This window comes from Clupea harengus, chromosome 9, assembly GCF_900700415.2.
Source record: "Clupea harengus chromosome 9, Ch_v2.0.2, whole genome shotgun sequence".
Classification (NCBI taxonomy): domain Eukaryota; kingdom Metazoa; phylum Chordata; class Actinopteri; order Clupeiformes; family Clupeidae; genus Clupea; species Clupea harengus.
The window spans coordinates 17,097,749-17,120,564 of NC_045160.1; the positions used below are offsets into that span (position 1 = coordinate 17,097,749).

The following is a 22,816-nucleotide window of genomic DNA, read 5'->3' on the forward strand; positions in this document are numbered from 1 at the left end:
TGGAAATCCAAGCCAATCAATCTGGCACCAGTGAAATGTTTAATTACAAAGAACCCACAGTGACAAAATAGAACCATAACAGGAAGAATAGTGACATAACCATGACAACTTTAACATGACCGGCCTTGCAACTTCTTTTTTTAAAATACTGTAATAGTCATAACTTAAAGGCAATGGCACAAAGGCTGTGCCAGAGGGGAAAACAAAATAATAAAGAAAAAACTTAAACAAGTATATAAAAATATGCCATTAGCTTCATATCAACAATTAAGGACCGTAGGAGCACTATTTACAGAAAGAAGGCAATATATACCAATATTTACAACAAACATTAAGGACTTTGTTCACAAAAGGGCAGAAGGCTACTTACATCAAGGAGTGTATTTTAAACAGAATATGTAGAATGGATCTGGTTTTAATTCTTTTTGCCATGTTGAGAGGATATCAGTGTGTTATTTCAGAATTCTACATTCACTAAAATAATCCAGTCTGGGTCGTCACTACATTTATCCAACAAGTTGTAGACTCAAAGAATCTTGATTTTAGTCTAAAACAATTCATTAATGTGGATTGGTTTGGCTTTGTGAACGGCTAACCAAGGTCTGGACATTTTCTGAACAGTTCACAGTGACTGTTCGGGCCCATAGCCTTTGGATCTTAAAACACAGATGGACTTTTAATTTCAATTAATCTGCAGAAATCTGGGGTCAATTGCTAAACATCATCACACAAGGGTTAACCTAAGGGCAGGGAAATTGGTACTAATGGTGTTAACTAATGTATGAATTTTTGCAAGATGATTTCTTTGTTTTGTTTGGTTTCATCTGAATGGTCTCAGTGCGAGTGGTCCAGTGGTCTCACTCCTGCAGATGAATAGATTAGCCCTGCAGGCTGCACCCCCTCCATCCGTAAATAACTTAAAGAGTCCCCCATCCATGAATCCTCATTAGGTGATCCCTAGCAGTGCAAACAGACATTCCATTTGGTAATCAATTACCCTACATCTGTAACTAAACGGGGTATTTAAGGGCAGAGAGCAAAAACCACTTTGAGTAATCCGTAGCCAGAGACTCCCACACTTTTTGTGTGCAGCCATCACCTGAGCAGCCAGGTATGTTCATACCCTTTGAATGTTTTGTATGTCTTTCTCTGGGTACTTCTAACTTTAGATTATTCACTTTTAGATTAGTTTGAATGTGTAACGGAATTAGTAACCTGCACCTGACAATGCATTGCGCTGCTCTGATCCTCTTTTGCCTCTGCTCTGTTGAAATTATTACAGGTAACGGTGTTATCGCAACATATGACTAGGATTCGTTTCTAAACCAAAAAGCAAAGGTATGGTCAGCCTTCAGGTATATGGCTAATCACCTGGGTAGGGCAAGCTGTTGAAGAATGGTCACATTGTATTATACAGCGGTGGATTGCCTTTCAGCCTCTGCGTTGGACAGAATGTTCAAACTGAGCTTGCGCAGCCTCCAGCCACTCAGTCCCCTGCACCAGTTTGGACAGACAAGCTGAGAGCGAAGCAACGGCAGCACTGCATGCCTCTGTGCCGTAAACACCAGACTAGTAACAGGATGTGTCCGTGGAACACGCCGGAAATAGAAAACGGCCATGGTAAAATCCTGAGCGATACTATCCCTAGAATAAACCAGATGATTAAAGAGTAAGGGAGGTATTCGTCATAACAAGTTGTAGGTAACCAGCAGAAATGACCAAGGTCAGCCAAGGTCAGCCTACTTAACGGGTAATAGTAGTGCATTTACAGAGCAGCCACACATGCTGAATCATTTCCTTAATTGAGTGGAGTCAGATTAATTATATTTGCAAAGATTGGGTCCTTTAATCAAATATTACATGTCAGCAAAGCGCAGAGAGACGAACACGCAGAAACATTCACCCACTCCCAACTCCGTCGTTGGCCTGGAAAGTGGTTCCTCACAACACGAATACATCTTCTTTTTTTCGACGTCGATGTCCTCTAACAACACTGTCTGCTAACATGAGCCTCTATGGAGAGCAGTAGACACCATTAGGACTGACGTTAGAACATACTGTCCACTTACACATTACGATCCGAGTCTGAATGTGGTCATTATACATTGGTCTTGATGATATTGGTTCTCATATGGGTTTATGTATGTGTCGGCATGTGTGTGCAGTGTGGCGACAGACAGAGAGTCTCAAATCTGCCCACCCAAGGTCTCAAGTCTCTCTGGCTAATCAGCCCAAGGACCATCCGGCATAGAATTCGGTCTCAGGTCCAACCCGATCATATGCTCAGTACCTGGCAGGCCAATCTGCTTGAAACGGCTGACATCAAAGGAGCCGCTTTGAGGCCAAGTGATGAGGATCTAAAACTCTTAACCCAGTCATATGCTTCCCAACGTTCACGTGCACGCGCCAAGCTGGAGAGTTTGGGCGCGGCACCATCTGTTCCTACGATAAATGTGTCTCTTAAGTCGTCTCTTACACACACACACACACACACACACACACACACACACACACACACACACACACACACACACACACACACACACACACACACACACACACACACACACACACACACACACACACACACACACACACGTACAGGAATCAACACACATGGAGCAGCTACTCATTTTACCACGAGCAACATTGAAACTCTGACACCGACTGTAATGAGTAGTTGATAGTCTCTCTCTCCATGTCTCTGTATCTATCTATCTCTCTCTCTCTCACACTCTATGTCTCTATCTGTCTCACACATACACCTTCTTTTGAACATCTCAAGAGATAATCAGCCATCAATCCTTGTTAGCAGAACCATGAGACACACTGTTGTCACTCACTCGTGTCACCATCGTGTGCTGGTGTACTTCAGATGCACAAAAAAAGAGGGAAAAAAAACACAATTATAAATTAAGTGCTGTAAAATGAAAAATCTAAAATCAAAAAACATAAATACTGTACATGAAGATTATGGACACAATATCTATAAGGAATGTTCTGTTCGCCTCATAAGCTACGCTTTCATTCTATTGAATCGTTTCATTTTCTTCTCCTGTTGGAGTAGCATGATAAATGAAAAAGTGATTATGTGAAAACAGTTGGATGTGACTGTGAGTGACTGTGGCGAGGCCGGCTGTGCCCCTCACAGATAGTGAATGTGTATACGTGAGTGTGTGGTCGTGTAATATCATAAGCAGGTACCCTCACCTTATATTGCACATTGGTTACTTCTTTCATGTTAACTTTTTGTCTTTTTTCTAAAATCACGCTCCTCTGTCATTTGAGATTCAATTTGAGATCAAATAAAAAAAGCATCTTCATGTCTGTAGACTCAAATCACAGTCTTAAATGACCAGTAGTTGACCACTCTGTTGACAGTTGAGGTGAAACGACCATCTCTTTCGGCCTCCTCTGTTTTTTGTCCTTGTCCAAGCGGAGTGACCCACTCCTCCTCAATACCCACATGTTCTTTCATGGCTTGAATCATGCTCGTCTTCAGGCTCTCGAACAACCCACAATAACCCACAAAATTACCCATCATCCATCTGTCACTCTGCGCTGCCTACAGTGTGCCGCTGCATGCATGTCTGCCCAGGCACTCAGTATTTACCGTCGGCTTCTTCACTCCACTGTGAGAAGGAGTGGCGTATCCCAGGCAGAAGGGCTCTCCTTCAAGTCTTGTGACAGACTTCACTTTCCTTTCCTTTCTTTTTCTTAATCTCTCGGATACTCACACTTTTCCTAAGACATACTTTCGGTCCACCTCTCCCTCTTGTAAATGTGTGCAGTGTCCTCCTCCTGCTCCTGGGTGAAAGTCTGTAGAGGTCCAACACAACACGGAGCCCAGCGGGTCGGGGAACATCACGAGCAGAGCAAGATTCACTTCGTACATCAAGAGGAACAAAACGACAGGTAAAAAAAACAAACCCAACCCACTGAGGAACAACCAAAACAGAGGGAGAAGCAAAACAAACAACAACAACAACAATAGCAACAACAAAAGAAAACCTGGTTCGAAGCGACCCTTTTTTTTCCTTCAATATCTGACACATCTATGCACAGAGAAACCAGATGTGGGAGCAGAGGACATGTCGGGGAACAGGAAGTGAGAGGAGTTTGGGCGGGGCCAGGGGAATGGGAGTGTGCGGTCCAGCGGCTGGCACTGCGGAGGAGGCGGAGCTCTGTTGGAAGGAGGGGCCGGACTGCTCACACCCTCCAGAGCAGCAAGTGGTTCGTGCTGTCGTCCCTCCCCACAGTCTCGCTGCTGTTGGTCAGACGGAAGTCCTCGTAGCCGTCCCCTCCGCTGATGACCAGTAGGTTGGACTTGACGGGCAGGAGGGCGGAGGCGCGTCGTTGGGCCGAGTCTCGGCGCTGCAGGCCCTCTAAACTCTGAGCTGCGTTACCTAGGATACAGAACACTAGGTCAGAGGTCAAAATGGAGACAGACAGAACGACATAAGCCCACAATGTTCATGACCATTTTAAAATGTTGCTTTGTTGAATACTCATGTCCACAGATGCAGTCTGAGGTCAATTATTTCTCTAATAATTTATCTGACCACTAAACAGAATAACTGACTGCTGCCAAAGAACCCCAGTATTTGTGACACTGCTTGTTGTGGAGTTCTAATGGAAGCTGTACAGTAGCTTGTAACCTTATGGCAAGGAGATAGGTAAAATTGTTTGTAATGAATACTCTTTGGCAAGTTATTAACAGCCTTATGACAGCCATGATAATATACAGCCTAAACACCTTCCATTTAATACATACTTCACAGACCAGAGAAATCAGAACCCATTGGCGGCAACGGTTACAAACATGCACGCGCGCGCAGGCACATCAGTGGGCTGCAAATTACTTTCTAGTCAGAATGGTGGTCCCTGGGACAAAACCTGTTGAAAACCCCTGGGTTAGAGCACTGATGGCCAGCAATGAGAGCGGTTGTGCACCAGAGGGCGACAGCGTGCAAGAGTACATCCAATACCTGTGTCTGCCTGCTGGGGAAAGTTGACGTCGAAGCCCTCGGGCAGCTCTATGGAGGTGAGGAAGCGGACATGGCCCGTGTGTCCGTGCGCAGAGCCCATGGGCTGGAGGGGGCCGCGAAGCGAGCTGAAGACCGTGCTGGAGGAGACCAGGGGGATGGCCAGGGTCAGCACCACCCCTGCACTGGTGCCGATCCACAGCAGGTCTTTACAGGCCAGCAGGGCCGTGATCCGCAGACACGCCGCCTTGTGCTGACGGATGATGGCATCAGAGCCTGAATGAACAGAGATGGAGAGACAAGATGGTGTTATTCATGTATCTCACCCAAGTTAACTGCTGGAAAGTAAAACAAACAAAAAAGACACTTTCTCTTTGGTAACTAACTTACATTGAAGAAAAAGACATACAGGTCCAAACTTTTTTTTTTTAAACGGGTGCCCTAGATCTAGAACAATAGAAGATATCCTCACACTGAAAATAAATCCCAATATGTGTTATTAAAGTGAACCACACACTGTTCTGCAGAACTCAAACCTATTCCCCAGTTCCTCAAGAAGAGGAATACTAGGCCGCAGAGAGGGCTGTGACTGTGTGATGTCATTATTCTTTCAACCTCAGCAATGGCTGAAGTGTGGGAGTGGTGACTGACCGGCCAGCATCTTGTGAACGGCGGGCGCCACGTCCACCTCGGTGAGGCTCTCGTAGGTGCAGGCGTGGTAGAGGCGCACCTGGGCACTGCCCTGCAGGGCCATCCACACGCCCTGGCCATAGCTCACCATACTGGTCACACACCGACTACTGTCCTGCCCCACCTGAAACGAGTGCTGTTGAACACACACACATACAGACACACACACACACACACACACAATAAAGTGAGTCAGACTCATTTGTTCTGCTTCATCGAGATAAAATGGCTCATGGCTCTGATCTCAGAAGCGATCCACACAGCAGGATTAGTGGGAAAATATTTGACACAGACCAGACACAAAACCAAAATGCGAACTCCCCCGAGCACATGACGTTTGATTAGCTGCGGTTTTCGCCCTGCACCCGTTACTGGTTGTGCCGGTGGTTTGTGCATGAGCTCAAACTCGTCTGCCATGTGTTGGAGAGCTCCGTAAAGCCACTTCTAAATCTGGTAATTACATGGCTGTAAGTGAATAACTACGGACGCCATTCACTTATCTCCAGTAATGCTTAATGCAGACATACTGTTGAGTAAAACTGGACATAAATCTTTCAGTGTATCTATCTATGCTCTTGGGTTTCACGACCTGACTGGAAGAGAATCAGTGAGTGGTTAGAATCCAACCACTTCACCACTGTGCTGGGTTCTAGAACCCAACCGACCACTTCCCTCTCTGCTGGGTTCCAGGGTCTCACCTCCTGGACCAGTGTGCTGGTGTTGATGATAAGGACCCGGTTCTGGCAGCCACACCACAGCTTTCCTGCCACAGGAACCATTTTCGTCACAGGGCCACCGGGAGTGCCTAAGCACAGGGTCTGGGAGCTCAGGGGGTCCCAGAAACTTCCTGTGGGATGGAGAGGGAGAGGGTGAGAGGTGAGAGGACGGAAGTGCTTCCAGGTCATCATTCCCAATTCATTCCAAATCGTCACTTCACCGTTCAATGAAAGACAAAGCAGACAACACAACAGACAGTAGCTGTTTCCACCCACCTGCTTCCCTTTGATACACGATCACCTCACCGTTGGCCAGGGAAACAAAGACTTTGTTGTCAAGATACCTGCAGAGAGGAGAGAGGAGACAGGAGAGAAGAGTTCCTCTCACACATCATAACGACAGTGGTCACCATGACAACAGCTATGCTTGGCTGAGATACTCACAGGATGCACAAAATGGACGCCGAGTGCTGCATCTTCATGCTGTTCTTGCGGTTGCGGATGTTGTCTGAAGACTGATAGACGTGGATGCTGTGAGGAGCAAAGGATGATGTACTGTGTCATCATATCGTGTAACTACACAGTGTGGTTGGGACATTTTATTCATTCTCCAGTGTCATTGAGATGTTCAGAAAATGTATTTGTCTGAGCGGGCATTTCTAAATCCACGAACAACCAGACTTCCTGTGCACTTCGCTTTGAGGCCTACAGCCAGAGATGCACCAAACCAACATCAAAGAACTAGCGGCGACCAAGGCCAACCGTCGCATCGCCTCAATTCGCCCATATCTGGGCCAAAAAGTTTCACTTGAACACACAAAGACAAAAAGACTACAGCCAACGGCCAACAAGCACATACATTCTGCACCTATGTGAGAGGAAATGTATTTATTGACTTATTTATTTAAGATAAGAAGTTGCAAATGGCACTGCCATTGTCAGCCCTTGGTCTTTTGGTTGTGGAAGAAGAAAGGAAGAGGCGAACAATAGGGAGAAAGCGCACTAAATGGGTGAAATCATAAATTCTCCGGTGACAGGCTCGAGGGGCTTTCCTTGAACTGTGTCCAGAGATGGAGACAACTGGAGATAAAGAAGCTTAACAGCCAATCAGGTTGATCTCTCTCACAGTTGGGCTCAGCCGCCGATTCTGGTAAACGAGTTGTGTAATGAGACATCCGCGCCAAACAATAATTAATTGGAGATGAGTCTGTGTCAGCAAAATAACTCAGAATTGCTTCAGGGCAGTGTTCTTTTCCATGACTGTTCTTTCACAACAGAAACATTTTCATTTTTCAGTTTCATATATAACCCATCAGGGGGAAAACAGATGACCCAGGAACTGAAGAGCTAATTAGACGTTGGTAATAGGAAATATGCTCTGAAACTGAAGTGGATCAGGAAATCCAGTGCGCCGGAGGGGTGTGGGTGTGGGGTTGGGCTGGGCCTTACCAGCCGTCCTCGGTGCCCAGCCAAACTGAGCTCTGGTAGGCCTCTGGGTCGATGCTGAGCAGGTCCTCCAGGCTGGCGCGAGTGAAGGAGCCGCGGCTGGAACGACGCATGGCACGGCCGTCCATGGGGCTGTCGCTGCTGATGCGCGGCGGCCCAAACGAGCTGGACACCGGGAACTCAGGCTCCTCCTCAGAGCTGGTGGTCTCCGTGGCCATGTCCTTGGAGCCTGCACCCTCGTCATCTGCCAAGAACAAGACACAGGCAATCACAAGGGGGTTTAAGTGACTATCAAATGTGCTCATTAAAGATAAGCAAAGAAAAAGAAAAAGCAAAGGGGGAGCTCATATCTTAATATGAAACACATTGTATAATATATTTTCATATCTTATTACAGATCTACATCTTCAGAACCTATTTTCAGTTGCAAAAAAACAAGTAACTGGTAAAGCTAAATATGTTTGCAATTTGAGTGAACAGGTCCAGAGGGACAACTGACTGCCAAAGCTGGAGGAGATGGTGGAGTGGCTGGCCTGGCTCTGCAGGGTGGACGAGGGGCTGGGCGAGTCCTCGTCATCCGTGTCGTCACTGTCGAAGGGCACTAGCTCCCTGTTGGCTCCGGCCGGAGGCTCGCTGAGCTCCAGGGACGAGCCGGAGATGGAGATGTGCAGCTGCTGCTGCTGGGCAGAGGGGACGGCGGGGGCTGCCTGGGGCTCTGGAGCCGGAGCTGCTTGGTGGCACTCCAAACGCTCTCTGATCCACACAGCACATAGGACAGCATTCATTCAACTCATTAGAACAGTACCACACCAACTTCATTGGAAGTGTTCATAGATACAGTAGACTTAAGTCCTTAAGCCTGTAAGGGATGTAATACTAATGTAATAAACGTCTCGTGTAAACACATCTAGTTACAAATGATGAAACCCAAACCTGAATCTTCTTGCGTCTTAAATACAAGTATAATGATATTTGGCATCTAAAGTCGAAGCTTCAGTAATATTGAAAATATAACAGGTGAGGTGCATGCTGGGAGGGCTGGAAAGGTGGGTGTGACCGACCTGCCCTTGAGGCCGGGCACGGCTGCGATGCAGATGATGCGAGCGGAGCAGACGGCGATGCAGGCCTCCACCGTGGGCTCGTCGCGGATGTTGAGCAGACACACCTGGCCCACGTAGCCGTCGCTGTTACACACCCACACCTCGTAGGTGTTCTCGGGGCAACTGTGGCTCGGAGACGCACACGAGAACTGGGGGAGACACGGCAGAGGGTTAGAGTCACTAGTCTTGGTGGATATCTGCTGTGGAGAAGAGAAGGGGATGATCCGTCTCACCTGCATCCCACTGCGGGTCTTCATGATGGGGATGGCTTTCAGGAACTCAGGGTCCCACTGGTCTTTGTTCATGGCTTCACAGAACAAACAGAGAAAGAGCAAGGGACACTCAGACATATATTCCACACAAAATGACAGAAACAATTCAACAGAAAATACTACTACACTGGATTAGCAAGGAACAGTGCTGTCATTGACTTGACAATGTTATGATTTACATCTGGGTGGTAAGACAAACACAAATCTGAAATTGGAATCTCTGAATGGAATGTTAGGGAGATATTGTAAACCCGAAAGTTCCTGAACTTCTCAGTCATAATATACATCTATTGTACCCCAGCCCACTGATGCAGGTCCCCCGTCTTACCCAGCTTCTTCTTGGCATCCTCGAAGGCCTGCTCAAAGTGGCCGCGTGCCTCCGGGCTGCTAAACTCGAAGATGAAGGTGCTCTCGGCCGACGCAGTGGTCAGCTCCACTTTGGTGGGCAGGAAGGTCATGCTGAAGGCCAGAGACTGCTTCTCAGCCAGCTCCCTGTGCACCGACGCCATCAGGTCCTTTATCACGTCGTCCAGATTCTGCAGGACGGAGAAGAACCAGTTACAGCTCACGAGGAAAATTCACAACGGATAACAGCGATAAGTGTCATAGGGTTAAATTATGTGTGAGAGTGGGAGCATGTATGTGGTTATCGATGCGTGTATGATGGAGGCCTACGCCCCTCACCTGATGGGGGAAGCTGAGCGTTTCTGATAGTTTGCTGATCTGACCCAGAGTGCTTAAGTCCTCATCCAGACGGCCGATGGTCTTCTGGATGTTCTCTCTGTTGGTGGCCTGGTTCGAACCTGCGTTCGTGAGAGGAAATGAGAGCAAACCATGAGACGACAATCTATCTTAAAAAACTCAATCTCCCACAAACCCCTGTTTATGACTAATCAGTTCCTCCGCTTCTCTCACCTTTCACCATCTCCATATCCTCCAGTGGCAGCTTCCACAAGAACTTGTATTTACTCGAGGTGTCGATAATGCTGGCAGCTGTGTATCTAAGGGGATCCAGACAGGAGGGAAACTGGTGAGTGCTCAAATAACTAAAATGTGTTAAAGCAGCAATGAGTAGTTCTATTCCAAAACTAGCAAGCTAACTACCTACAAGGCATGCAAAAACCTTGCAAACACCACCAACAGCCCAGTTGGCACTGACAGAAGCTTGCCAACACACTAACTGGTGTCTTTTGGCAATATAGCTGGCAATGCTGTGAATGATTTTCTTCCATTTTTGCAGGGTGTTCTAGCCGAAACATAGAACTACATAGTGCATATCCTGGATGGCTAGTGGGAAAGACACAGGTGTTTATCTCTCCTTCACATGACTATATGCTACAAAAACTAATTTGAGGATGGTACCAAAACTAGTTGCCTATAAACTTGTTGCATAGCGTTGCTTTAAATATCTAACTAGCACCAATACAAAAATGACTATTGTGTATCAGAGAGTACTGGTTACGTATTCTGCCATTCCTTTTGACCTTCCACAAAGTCCTCATTCGAAAGTACACTGGAGTGCTCTTCGTTAATAAAGTGGTACTATGAGTAATGTTTTTTGAGAGATGCTTCTGCTACGACATCAATGTCTCCCCTGACAAACAATTAGTGGGCAAGTGGTCTAGTAATCATATTCCCCCGCTCAATAATTAAATCAACACTTCTTGTTTTTCGCATTTATTCTAATTGTTTATGACTCTTATTCCAGCTTTCCTGGATCGGATGCTAAAATGGGCCTTGTGAGACCTCAGCAGGAAAACAGGTCATGTTCATGTTTGTCTATTAGCACACTTGCAGACCAGTCCTCTAATATAATAGTATAATAGAGCCTACAACCAAATATCTATAACATCTAGTGTGTGTGTGTCTGAGCAGGTGAATATGTGTGAATATTAGTGAATGCATGTGTGTTTGAGTTATTAAATGTGTGTGTGTGTGTGTGTGTGTACACTCACAGGCTCATGGAGCTGCGGCGCAGAGAGCCGGACTTCCTCTTGAGCGTGGTGCAGATGAGCAGGTCACTGAAGAGGAAGAGGGAGCGATCCTTCTTCCCCCCCACTGTTTTCTGCAGAGGGCCGGAGAGGAAAGCAGAGTCAGTGAGAGAGAGGGGGTGGGGGTGGGTGGGGGTGTTCTCATCAAACCCATTCAGACGCACAGAGACCCCTGGAGAGGGTGCACTCAAGCGTCTCTGTGTATTTACATGTGTGGAAATAGTGGTCTCTCTCTTACCGCCTCCATCACCATCTCCTGACGCAGGAACTTCCTCTGAGGGTTCATGATCTAGAAGGGAAAAAGAAGGGAGGATCAGTCACACTAAAATCAACCCAGTGGCTGACTCTGACTCTGGCAGAACCAGGGCTGGATCCTGCTCTCTGGGAACAGATATGCTGCATTAGACTAGCCGGCGCAGCGCTGCTGATGTAGTAACTTCATATACCAGTTAATTCCAGCCCTAAAATCTCCAGTCTAACTGCACTGTGCTGCATGCAAAATCAGTTAGGCTGTGGTGTGCTGGGTATGGCAGTACTGCGTGATGTGTTTTCATTCAGAGATCTTAGCCTTGTCCTCCATTGATGTTCTGTGCTTTGTGGGCGTTATTCCCTCTGACACCAGCCAGGTTTGTAATGTTGTAAGTGCCTCATGTCTCACATGCTCCACCCCCTCGATGTGGGCTTCGATCTCCTGCATGACGCGCGTCTCCCTCTCCACCTCCTCAGCGCTGCGGCGGCCCTTGTTGATCCGCTCCGCCAGACGCTTGATGTTCCTCTGGGCGTCCAGCAGGAACGGGTGGTCAGGGTGCTCCTCTGGGGTGTGTTTCAATAAGTCCTGCCACACACACACACACACACACACACACACACACACACACACACACACACACACACACACACACACACACACATACATTTCAGTATGGAGAGGACACAAGCCCTAGGCTCAGATAACCTATGCACCCTGACACACTGAAGACTTACCTTGACTAGAAGCTCATAGCGAGGGATGCGCTGGACCGGTTTGATCATGAGGTCAGCGAGGGCCTGCTTCTCTTTATTCTCACGCATGCTTTGCTGGGATGATTGAAGACGAGGGGAAACGACAGAGGAAAGGCAGGAAGAGAAATGAACAGAAAGGAGTGGAGAAGAGACAGCAAGCACGTGTTAAAATGATGATGCTTCGGAACTTAGCCAAAACGGGTACTACAGCAGAATTGGAGTCCTACAGTATGTCTTGAAGTGGACAGTCATCATCTTTATGTGTGAAGCTGTTTGTGCCTCCTGTTGTGCACATCACGACATGGCCACTTGGGGGCACAGTGACTCATGCTATGGCCAGAGCCAGCCCAAGCAGCATAAATAGTTTTCGGAAATTCTGAGCACTTTCAGTTGATGAGAGGTTTGAGCCAAAAACACTTGTGAATTGTTTTTGCAAGTCCAGTCCCTAATGCGTCTCGCTGCCTCTCTCTACCCTACTGCGGCAAAACCTCCTGAGACGCAGACCAATTTAAATGAGGCCCAGACTGTGTCATTGACAAAATGTCTGGAGGCATTTTCTACATCCAAGAAATATGAGCTGTCTACAGGAATGTTTTTTTTTTTTGCAAGTCTCGATTCATACTTTTCTTTCGCAAGATTGCGAAATCCTTCAAGAGAAATGTCTGACGTTTAATGCCAAGCTGAATCGTAATTCACTGAACGCCAAACATTCTTTCTCCCAGATCGATGGTCTCTTTCCATCCACTCTCACTGTGGATGAGAGTAGACACACATACAACTCACACGCCCACACACACACAGAGAGAGAGAGAGAGAGAGAGAGAGAGAGAGAGAGAGAGAGAGAGAGAGAGAGAGGGGGGAGAGGAGGAGGAGAGAGAGAGAGAGAGAGAGAGAGAGGGAGATAGAACAGCCCTCTATAAACTGACCTCTCACACATGCATACTTTTGAACACATAGAACTTACCTCCAGAAACTTGAGAAATGCAGGTTTGGCCTCCTTGGCGATTCTCACAGCATCTTTGGCGTTCAGAAAGTTGTCAATGTACGCAGAGTAAATATTGGCCAGGAACTCTTTGGAAAACTACATGTGTGGTGGTGGGGAGAGACAAAGAAATAGAGACAGCACAATGAAAACATGACATACACATGCTAGTGCATCATTTCTAAAGGTCACGCTGTTATGTAATATATGACGAGGGCTGTCACGCAGAACTGCTGAAAATGCTGAAAGGATGGCGCTTAGCTTGTGTCTTGGCGCCTGGTTCATGTTGTGCGAGATCCATCATAGCCTGTTTTCTCCTTTATCTGTGTTAACTCAGGAGTAGTGTGTGTTGGTGACGGCTTTGCTGTGTTTGGTCTGTGGACTTGAGCGGCTCTTTAAAGAGCAGTGTGCGTCTGTGTGCTCTGATAGCCTGGCCCCGGAATGGTGGACAATCACTCGTTACGGAGCCGCTGACATCTTTTATGCCCCTGCTGTCACCGCGAGTGGGAGGCAGTTTACACAACAGCATACATTACAGGTACAGAGAGACAGCAGAGGAGAGGAGAGGAGAGGAGAGGAGAGGAGAGGAGAGGAGAGGAGAAGAGAAGAGGGAATGGAGGTAAGAAGGGGAGAGGAGAACAAAACCAGTAGAAGAAGAGGCATGAATAAAGAGGGAAAATAGTAAAAGAAAAGACATGGAAAGAAAGTATGGACAAAGAGAATGAAAAAAAAAAAAAAAAAAAAAAGGATAGAAATGGGTGGATGTTCTCATCCCAGCCTCTTTTCTCTCTGCCTCAACATAATCATACATCAGTACATGTATACTGAAGGAGAAAGCTGCTGCTCTACCGATACAATGAGCATGCACTACAGCACGTGTGTGTTTGTGTGTGTCAGTGTGTGTGTGTCAGTGTGATTGTGTGTGTGTGTGTGTGTGTGTGTGTCTGTCTGTCTGTCTGTCTGTCAGTGTGAGAGTGTGTGTGTGTGTGTGTGTGTGTGTGTGTGGAGACAGAGAGAGAGAGAGAGAGGGGGGGGAAGAGAGAACATGGGTATATAAATACACATAACCAGTATGATGGATGCTGAGCTAGCCGTGAGGACAGAGACGTCATCACCCTTTCTCCCTCTCCATTTCTTTCTCCTTTTCCATCTCTCCCTCACCCCAGCACTCTCTGACAGCCATGTCAAAACTGTGTAGGGCCACAGGGCCTGAGTGCTCCTTCACCCCACACACACGGATTACATGGGTCAAAGGGGATTACAGACTCACCTCACACACACACACACACACACACACACACGGCCACAGCCACATTCCACTCTTATGGGATGAAGAGAGGGGGAACAAAGAGAACAAAGAGGAGAAAGAAGGCCTACTTGTTGAACTACAACGAATCAACACTTTCCTGCAAACTTCTTTAAGGAAAAACAAGAACACTCAGGTCACAGAAGTTGAGTTTCACGCTAAAAGACCAGCCATGTCGGCACCAAATTCAGCCCAGAAAAGCAGCAGTGTTGCTGGGAGGTTTGTGTTCTGAACTTGGCAGAAAAGGTGACATTGCCTTTCACCTTCCCCTGCACTCCATCACCATCACCATCACCATCCCCCTCCCTCTCTCTCTCTCTTTCGCTCTTTCTCTCCATCTCTCTGCTTCAACAAAGCCTCCATTGAGAGATGAGGTGACAGTGGCCGGCATGAGTTGAACTGATGTCCCACCCGCCAAAGTGGATTTAGGTGGAGGAGGGCTCCCTGTCTAGATAACAGGCTCCTTGGAGATGTTTCCGACACCACTGTCACACATCAGGAGAGCTTCACTTAACCACTGGGTGGGTCAATGGAGCGGGAGGCTTTTCCACACAGTGAGGACACATAGTAAGCACTCAGTGGGAAGTTTGAAATATGGCTTGGGAAGCACAGCTGTAGGAAACCACTAGACAGGATCTGACACTAGAACCAGGCCAGGAGAGGGCCAGATCTGGGCCAAAACCCAGCAGATAAATCGCCCGACCGTCGGCCGCCCGTCCGACCATAGCCACGAGAAGGAAGCTAAGATTCATTCAGGTGAACACTCACACCAGCAGCAGCACCAAGCCAGTGAGGCAGCGGTCAGCAGGCTCCAGCCAGGCCGCTGTTTTATAACCCTGTTTCATAAGTCGCTCTGCCCGCCGGGGGCTCCAGCCTCTTCCCTGGGGCACAGGTGGCTGAGGAGGTGTGGATTTGGGGGTGAAACAGAGGGCTGCCACTGGGGAAGGGAGGAGGGGGTGGGGAGTTGAATGCCCGGGTGAAAACAGACATAGACATGGGGGGAGACTTCGGGGATTGGGGGGGTGGGGGCGGGTTGATGGAGGGGGTGGTGGGTGATGGGTGATGGGCAATGTGCGTGGCACGCACCTCCACCCTGGCAGACAGGGAGACACAGAGGCGCTCCCCTCTCCCGTCTGACGCCTCCGCGGTGCCCCCAATGCCACCCTTCCCCCACTGACCCGCTGCTGTCAGGGAGGCCTGGCGCTAATTAGAGGTATCACGGGTGGTTAACGACCCTGTGACGAGGCCCACCGTGGAGCGCTGCGCCCGCCGGTGCACTGACCAGAAAGCAGAGGGCACAGCCCTACAGCGGGGGCTTCTTCCTGGGCTTCTGGGTCTGACAAAAGCTGTTGGACACACATGTTGTCTGAACCTGAACAAAGCTGGATCATAAATAAAGTCTGGCTCCAGCTCTGGCATCCTCTCAGGCGAATATAAGAAAGAAAAAGAAAACCTCACACTGCAACACCAGAGTCATTCGTACATGGATTTCAGTTCATTAGAAGTGCTTTTTGTTTTGTGGTACCAGACAAAATAGTTTACATTTAGTGTTTGAGGTTGATGTTACCTTTTAGAGATGTATTTATACTCGCTGACTAAATGTTCATCCTTGAGAAGTGTCATGCTTTTATGGTTCAGGGCAGATTATGCGCAGCTCTGTAGAGCCTATGAATTGAATTGAATTGAATTGAATTGAATTGAATTGAATTGAATTGAATTGAATTGAAGGATTTGATGAAAGGACTGCTGTGAGAGATCACATCTGCATAAATATATAACTTGTCTTTTGACTTTTCCCTTCGATTGAGCAAAGGCAAAATGTTATGCTTTAAATACTGTTAATTTGTGATAGAGACTGGAGCCTAGTACAGCTGAAAATGACAACAAGTAATTTTAAGGTAATTTGTCAGTATCTTTAATACTCTTGGCACCTGAAATGTTGGCACCTGAAAAGTTATCATGGACGTTGCTGTACTATGGATTAGAACAATCAAGAAATAAAGGTTGAATGTGTATCATGGCATTGCTAGTGACATCTGATGTAGATAGCTCAAAGAGTAGGACAAGGACAGACAATAGAGAATGAATATAGATGCTTCAGTTAAAATGGTCAAAAAGTTTCCTTAAGTCATCATTTCAGTCACATCTAGACACTATGCTCTCTACAGATGAATATAATATGTGGGTGGAAGGACAGAAGTGCTTTTTTTTTTACAAGTTAACCAATGTCATGATGTCATGACAAAAAAGGGCTCAGCTCCAACAGGAAGTGAGCTTGTATGGGAATCAGCCAGCCCAAAGCCTCAGCTCTGACAGCAGTTCGGCGACGAGCGTCTGATCTGCCATCGCAAGTGTCGCAGGCGAGCGCACACACACTCACCGACTCGACGAGGAGGTGTCCCACGGTCTGCTTGTCGTGCCAGTCGTTGACGCAGCTCATCACCCGGTCCAGGAAGTGCTCGTGGTGGTCCAGGATCTCGGGGATCTGGTAGAACATCTCGTCCACCAGCGAGGGGTCCACCAGGGGAGAGTTCTCCGGCTGCTTCAGGGGCCTCATGTAGCCCTGACACATCACACACGCGGCAGACCAACGGTAAGCACAGAACAGCATTAGGACATAGCAGCTGGACACTCTGGAGTGAGAGAGTGCTTGAGGCTATGTTTGTGTTTATGTGTAGGGGAAGACACTATGCCTCCAGCTGTAAACTGATTGAGGCCTTGAGGCCGTAATAAATAGTAGAGAATTACAAGCATGCAAACTCCTAAGGAGTCGTACGATATTATAAACAGGTCGTAACTGTTATGTCTACATGTCAGCTCCACATATGAAACAGGTATGTGTGATATACAGTATGCTGTAGAGGATACATGTATGTGGGTGTGTGTGTGTTTGTGTGCATGTGTGTGTGTGTTTGTGTGCATGTGTTTGTGTGCATGTGTGTGTTTGTGTGCATGTGTGTGTTGTGTGTGTGTGTTTTGTGTGCTCATACTTGTGCAGCTCTGGGCCTTGATGAAAGGAAATGCCTCCCACCCCCCATGGGGCCATCACTGAAGCACATCAGGCCTAAAGCATCTGCCCTTTCATTTTTCAAAGCAGAGGATATGAACTCTCTCGCTCTCTCTCTCTCTCTTCCCTCTCTCCCTCATTCCCTTTCTTGCTTTGCTTTCCCGCTTGTTCCCCCTCTCATTGCCTCACTCTTTTAAAACATACATTTCTCCTAAATCCTACTTCATCTTGGTGTGAGTGTGTGTGTGTGTGTGTGTGTGTGTGTGTGTGTGTGTGTGTGTGAAACAGGAGAAGCGGGACAAGCAGATGAGCTCAGCGCTCCAGGCACAACCACCCTCCTCCCCTCCCACAGGCCACCGCAGCAACCACAGCACAACACACACACACACACACACACACACACACACACACAACCTCAATCAGTGCCCCAGCACTCATCTTCAGCACTAAACATGAACCACCAGATGTCATGGGGCTCATTTTCAGCATGCTAACTGCTCAAGTCCGTCCCAGCGTAAGAGGAATGTGCTAACCACAAACACAGGAGTCATTTCCCTGTGGGTGAGTGTGGAGGCTTGTCAATTTCTTTGAAACAACACTGTTGCTAAGGTCAGACAATCTGGAGCGGCGAATGCAAATGAGTTAATGATGACTGGAGCAGCCATTAACGATGTAGACGGACACGGACATAACCAATCGGCTCACAGCATCGATGAGCCTCCAGCTTGTGAACAACCAATAGGACTGCTTGCCGAACAAGGTTGCGTTTGGAGGCGGGGGAGGACGGTTCTGTGTTTCACTGCAGTCCCTGCTCACCTTGTAGCCATGGCGACATGGGAGCAGCAGCCGCAGCAGCAGCAGCAGCAGACACTTTCTGCGCACGCAATCGCTGGCAATGAGTGAGTCAGGGGAGAAGCTGAGAGTAGAGACATATGGGGGGGCGTCTCGCCTCCCCTCTTCTGCTGGATCACCAACGTCTAAAAACACCAGTCATCTCCCTTTACCGCTGCTCCAAAAGCATAGGGAATGAGAGGGTCGACATATGCTCACTCGTGAAAACGCTCACTCGCGTCACTCACTCACTCACCCACCCACACACAAACACACACACAGACACACACACAGAACAGAGCCATGTTACAGATTCTGCTGTTATATAACATGGGTTATCAAGGCCTCGCAGACGGGCACTAGGGCCATCCAATCCTAAATGAAAAGGAGATGAAGCCACACAGAGCACTCGATGGGGATTAAGAGGTACAGACAATCAAGGAGTGACCTCCAGTCTTCCAATCAGATTGTGTGTGTGTGTGTGTGTTTGTGTGTGTGTGTGTGTGTATGTGTGTGTGTGTGTATAGGACAGGGATAAGATAATCTGTCATAATTTGCCTAAATTGTGAAAGGAACCTGTTTCATATATGGAGAGTGTGGCGGAACTTCAGTGTCTTCTATTTGAGACCTGTCTCACCTGTATTAGTGTCCTCAGAGACTCCACATACGACTGCTCAGTGTCCAATAGGGTATTCACGACATGTCTTCTCATGTCCTACAGAGGGAGATGGCAATGTTAGAACCACAGGACCACACATATGTCTAGGGGGGGATACCCCTTGTTTGCAAAACAAGCATAGAGATACAAATCAAATCAAATCACTAAAAGATGAGCATCAGCATTATTAGAACCATACATGGTAATTTATATATTCAGAGCAAGCAGTGATCTCTCTCTCTCTCTCACTCGATGTTCCTTGCTTTCTCTCTCTCTCTCTCTTTCTCTCTCTTTCTCACTCTCCTACCCACCCACCCACACACACACACACAGACAGACACACAAAGCACGCTGTGATGCAATTTGGCTTGGCCCTAATCAAAATAGGAGTTTCCTGTTTACTGGTTTGTATGTGCACACTGGGCCAAATAACTGTGTGTTTCCTCAAATGATGAGATAAAAGCCTGTACTTTTCTGCTGTGATTCTGTCTTTCTCGCTCTCAAATGTCTCTCCCAACACACTCCCCCCCCCCCCCCCACACACACACACACACGATGGAGCCATGAAGCTACACTTTGTGGTTGCATGAAGGACTGCATTATATTCATGGCAGGCTGTAAATCAGGCAGCTTCCTCAGAGAGAAGGAGGTTTGAGAGTGAACGTGGTAAAGAGAGGACAGGGGGTGGACTCCCCTCATACGTCTTCAGCAAGCCACGGGCAGACTCAGTAATTGTACACAACCGAGCGAATGGCAATCATTCCCCCTGACAACCCAGCCATATACAACACACTTAATTGGGGAAGTCTATGAAGGAAGAGCTGGGCGCACTATTACAAGTTCTGAGAGGCCTGGGAATCTCCCATTAACCATAATGACATTCTCTGGCTTTAAGCTGCTGCTGAGGCCAGAGAGAATGAGGTGAAGCCATCGTGTAAAAAAAAAAAAAAAAATAGCCAGCGCTCAGTCAGAGGCTCGCAGGTCACACGGAGCTCTGCGGTTTGGGACGCACGGAGACTCTAGTGTAGTTTGAGGCGCCTCATTCTCCTTGCTCAGGTTACACACACAGAAACAAACACACACACACACACACACACACACACACACACACACACAGCCCTCTTCAGACCTCTGTTGATACAGATCGTCTGGTGTCATGGAAAGAGAAGACTGCGGCGACTGGGGTTACTCTCTGGGGCTGAGAACAGATTATCCTAAGCAGCACTGACTAGGAAAAGAAATGTTCTCCTTATTTTCAAGTAAAGCACCAATGCTATTTAAAGTCAAAGGGAGAGGGCAGACAGAAAAAAGAGAGATAGAAAGAGCGATAGAGATGATATAGAAAAAAAGATGAGGGGAAGTCACGACAACCCAGCAGAGCAGCAGGAGGTAAAGGAGCCTAAACGACGAGGCGGACGGAGTCATGCTGACAGGCGCCCAGGCCGCTCTCTCTTCACCCTCACGCCATCGGCCAGGAGAGAGAGACGGCCAATCTGGTGTCTTTGGTGATTGTTGCCACAGTCAGAAGTGCCCTCCTGAACCACTGCTTTACCAGCATAGCGCTGAGCGGATAATAATGATAATTGGTGCGGCTGCCACATCTGACACGTGCCATGCTTCCCTGTATGAGAAAACCTGCTGACCCCCACCCCCCACCCCCCCAAGACGATCAGCTTTTTATACCTCCTGACTTAAGTCTGACTTCACACCGTTGAGTCATCCCATTCACATGGCCAAAGCACCCAAATGCTAGCCAGGCCTATAAACAAAAAGCTGGCAGACTTCATCCAAGAAAAGGTAATATGTAGTTATTACAAGACAGGGTCATACGGTTTGAATCGATGACACGCAGGTCAGAAACAAAAGATGCCGTGGACAGAAACAGACAGAAACAGATGGAGTATGTGAGAGAGAGGGAAAGAGAAAGAGAAAGAGAGAAAATGGGGGAGGGGGGTTAGGGGGTGGAAAGGTTTATTGACTGCTATGTGATCTAGGCAACATGAGTTACACTAAGGCAAACAGGAATAGAACTTTCCAGAACCTGATGTGGACCTGAATAAGGGTAATGATTTACTTAAAAATAAACACCGCAGATGAGGCAACATGACTGGCATGTATATCCTGAGGACCAGGTTGCAAATGAGACCCAAAAAAAGTAGGGCCACCAGCGAGAAAAACAACAATCTTAGAGTTCCTGCTGATTAGCTTGCCCTTAGCCTTCTGGTCTGTCTGGCACACACACACGCACACACACACACACACACACACACACACACACACACACACACACACACACACACACACACACACACACACACGGTTGTTTTTTGTAAATACCAATCTCCACAGCTTTGGGCAGTGTTCTGCATTCTTTCCTCCCATGCCACCCAACAGCAACCAAATTCTGACCTAAAAATAACTGAAGATGACATTAAGACTCCACTTCCAGTGGGATGCCATCCCAGTGGCCTCAGCAGGTGGTGGGCCAGACACCAGAATAAATCTCCTCAGGTGAGCCTCATTCAGCCGCCAAAGGGCCATGCCACGTACCTCACCTGAGTGACAACATGTCTGGGACAGATCATTTGTTTTCATTTGAAAATAGCACAATGAGGGCTATCTAACCTGGAGCCAGCGCTACAAAAACAACATGGATTGACTGCCAGCATCTTACCTGCGGTTGTGTCTAGAGCATGTACTATGGCATGTGACCCCGGCCCTCAGTGTCTATTAGGGGGTCCCTGTTGTGACTGTTCACTCCATCTGCGCCTGACACAATGGCACGATTATTTTGACACATAATTGTAACGCAATTTAGCCTTCTCGTGTCGCACGGCCCCGGTCCCCACCCACAGCAGTACGATAGTGTATTAGTGAAAACACTCATTTCACGACAGCATGAAGGAGGTCACATCTAGCTCCTGACAAAACATCAACAAGGCCAGCCACAATTATTTTTGCTCGCTCTTCCATAACCTAAAAAGGTTTTTTGTGCGCTTATATTACTGATGCGCAGTGTAGTAAGTGGAGTCTTAAATTGTAACTACTCCATTACACAGTGGAATATTCCTGATGGCCTTCTGAGAAAAGACAGGGTTAAATGACGCGACCCCCCTTGAGAGAGAAAGAATGGACTTCATGGTGGGAATTACGGATATTTCTACTGTTTGAGAGAACATGGCATAGGCTCATCGAGTGGATAGGCTCCATTTACTAGAGAGAGAGAGAGAGAGAGGAATGGTGCTCGATGTTGTTTATATTTGTTTCGTTATTTTGTTTTATTCACTTTCCGAGTTAGTCAAGTATGATACATCGGACTTTACTTTTGTGGACTTTGCAATGCGTTCTGCAACCGGCTTGGGCGGGTTAGATTTCCCTGGCAGAGCCACACATCACCAACCCCAGTAAACCAGTTGGACTTACGACACGCTTCCCCGGAAAATACCAGCATTGTCACTCCTGGATCTAATTAGAGGGAAAGGGGAAAGGAACAGGCTGAGGAAGCTCCCACTACCTGGTTTTACTCAAGTGTTTTCAAATGCACAATCACTACAAAATAAAAATGGATGGACTCACGATGCTGGTCAAATTTGACTGACTACGAGAACACAAACTAGAAAAACAGGAGAATCAAATTGGGGGGTGTGCTTTGCATGGTTGTAAATGACAGATGGGCAACCAACTTCACAGTTCGTGAGACCGACTGCTCGCGATACTACGAAGTAATTCCGTCCACACAATCACTACAAAATAAAAGCTGGAGCTGTATGTCACATCTCCACCGCGACTGGACAGAAGGCTGTGTCGCATATGTCTCCTTGCCCCAGCCT

General features: G+C 47.5%; 1 protein-coding gene across 3 annotated transcripts in view; it reads right to left on the reverse strand.

Annotated features, from left to right (window-relative positions):
* Positions 1-2: 2 nt before the first annotated feature.
* The window catches only part of LOC105897129 (rho guanine nucleotide exchange factor 17), a 75,156-nt gene continuing 52,342 nt past the window's right edge, over positions 3-22,816 (reverse strand). For all 3 annotated transcript variants that reach the window (XM_031573698.2, XM_031573700.2, XM_031573701.2), the window contains exons 2-21: positions 18,966-19,043; positions 16,871-17,053; positions 13,167-13,283; positions 12,185-12,277; positions 11,859-12,035; positions 11,439-11,489; positions 11,165-11,274; positions 10,125-10,210; positions 9,894-10,012; positions 9,538-9,745; positions 9,171-9,244; positions 8,899-9,086; positions 8,337-8,590; positions 7,841-8,081; positions 6,836-6,922; positions 6,668-6,735; positions 6,374-6,522; positions 5,637-5,811; positions 4,989-5,261; positions 3-4,406 (exon numbers count right to left, since the gene is read on the reverse strand). In XM_031573698.2, the coding sequence (XP_031429558.1) occupies positions 4,210-4,406; positions 4,989-5,261; positions 5,637-5,811; positions 6,374-6,522; positions 6,668-6,735; positions 6,836-6,922; positions 7,841-8,081; positions 8,337-8,590; positions 8,899-9,086; positions 9,171-9,244; positions 9,538-9,745; positions 9,894-10,012; positions 10,125-10,210; positions 11,165-11,274; positions 11,439-11,489; positions 11,859-12,035; positions 12,185-12,277; positions 13,167-13,283; positions 16,871-17,053; positions 18,966-19,043 (2,928 nt within the window). In that variant the 3' untranslated portion in view covers positions 3-4,209. The remainder of the gene's footprint in view (positions 4,407-4,988; positions 5,262-5,636; positions 5,812-6,373; positions 6,523-6,667; positions 6,736-6,835; positions 6,923-7,840; positions 8,082-8,336; positions 8,591-8,898; positions 9,087-9,170; positions 9,245-9,537; positions 9,746-9,893; positions 10,013-10,124; positions 10,211-11,164; positions 11,275-11,438; positions 11,490-11,858; positions 12,036-12,184; positions 12,278-13,166; positions 13,284-16,870; positions 17,054-18,965; positions 19,044-22,816) is intronic.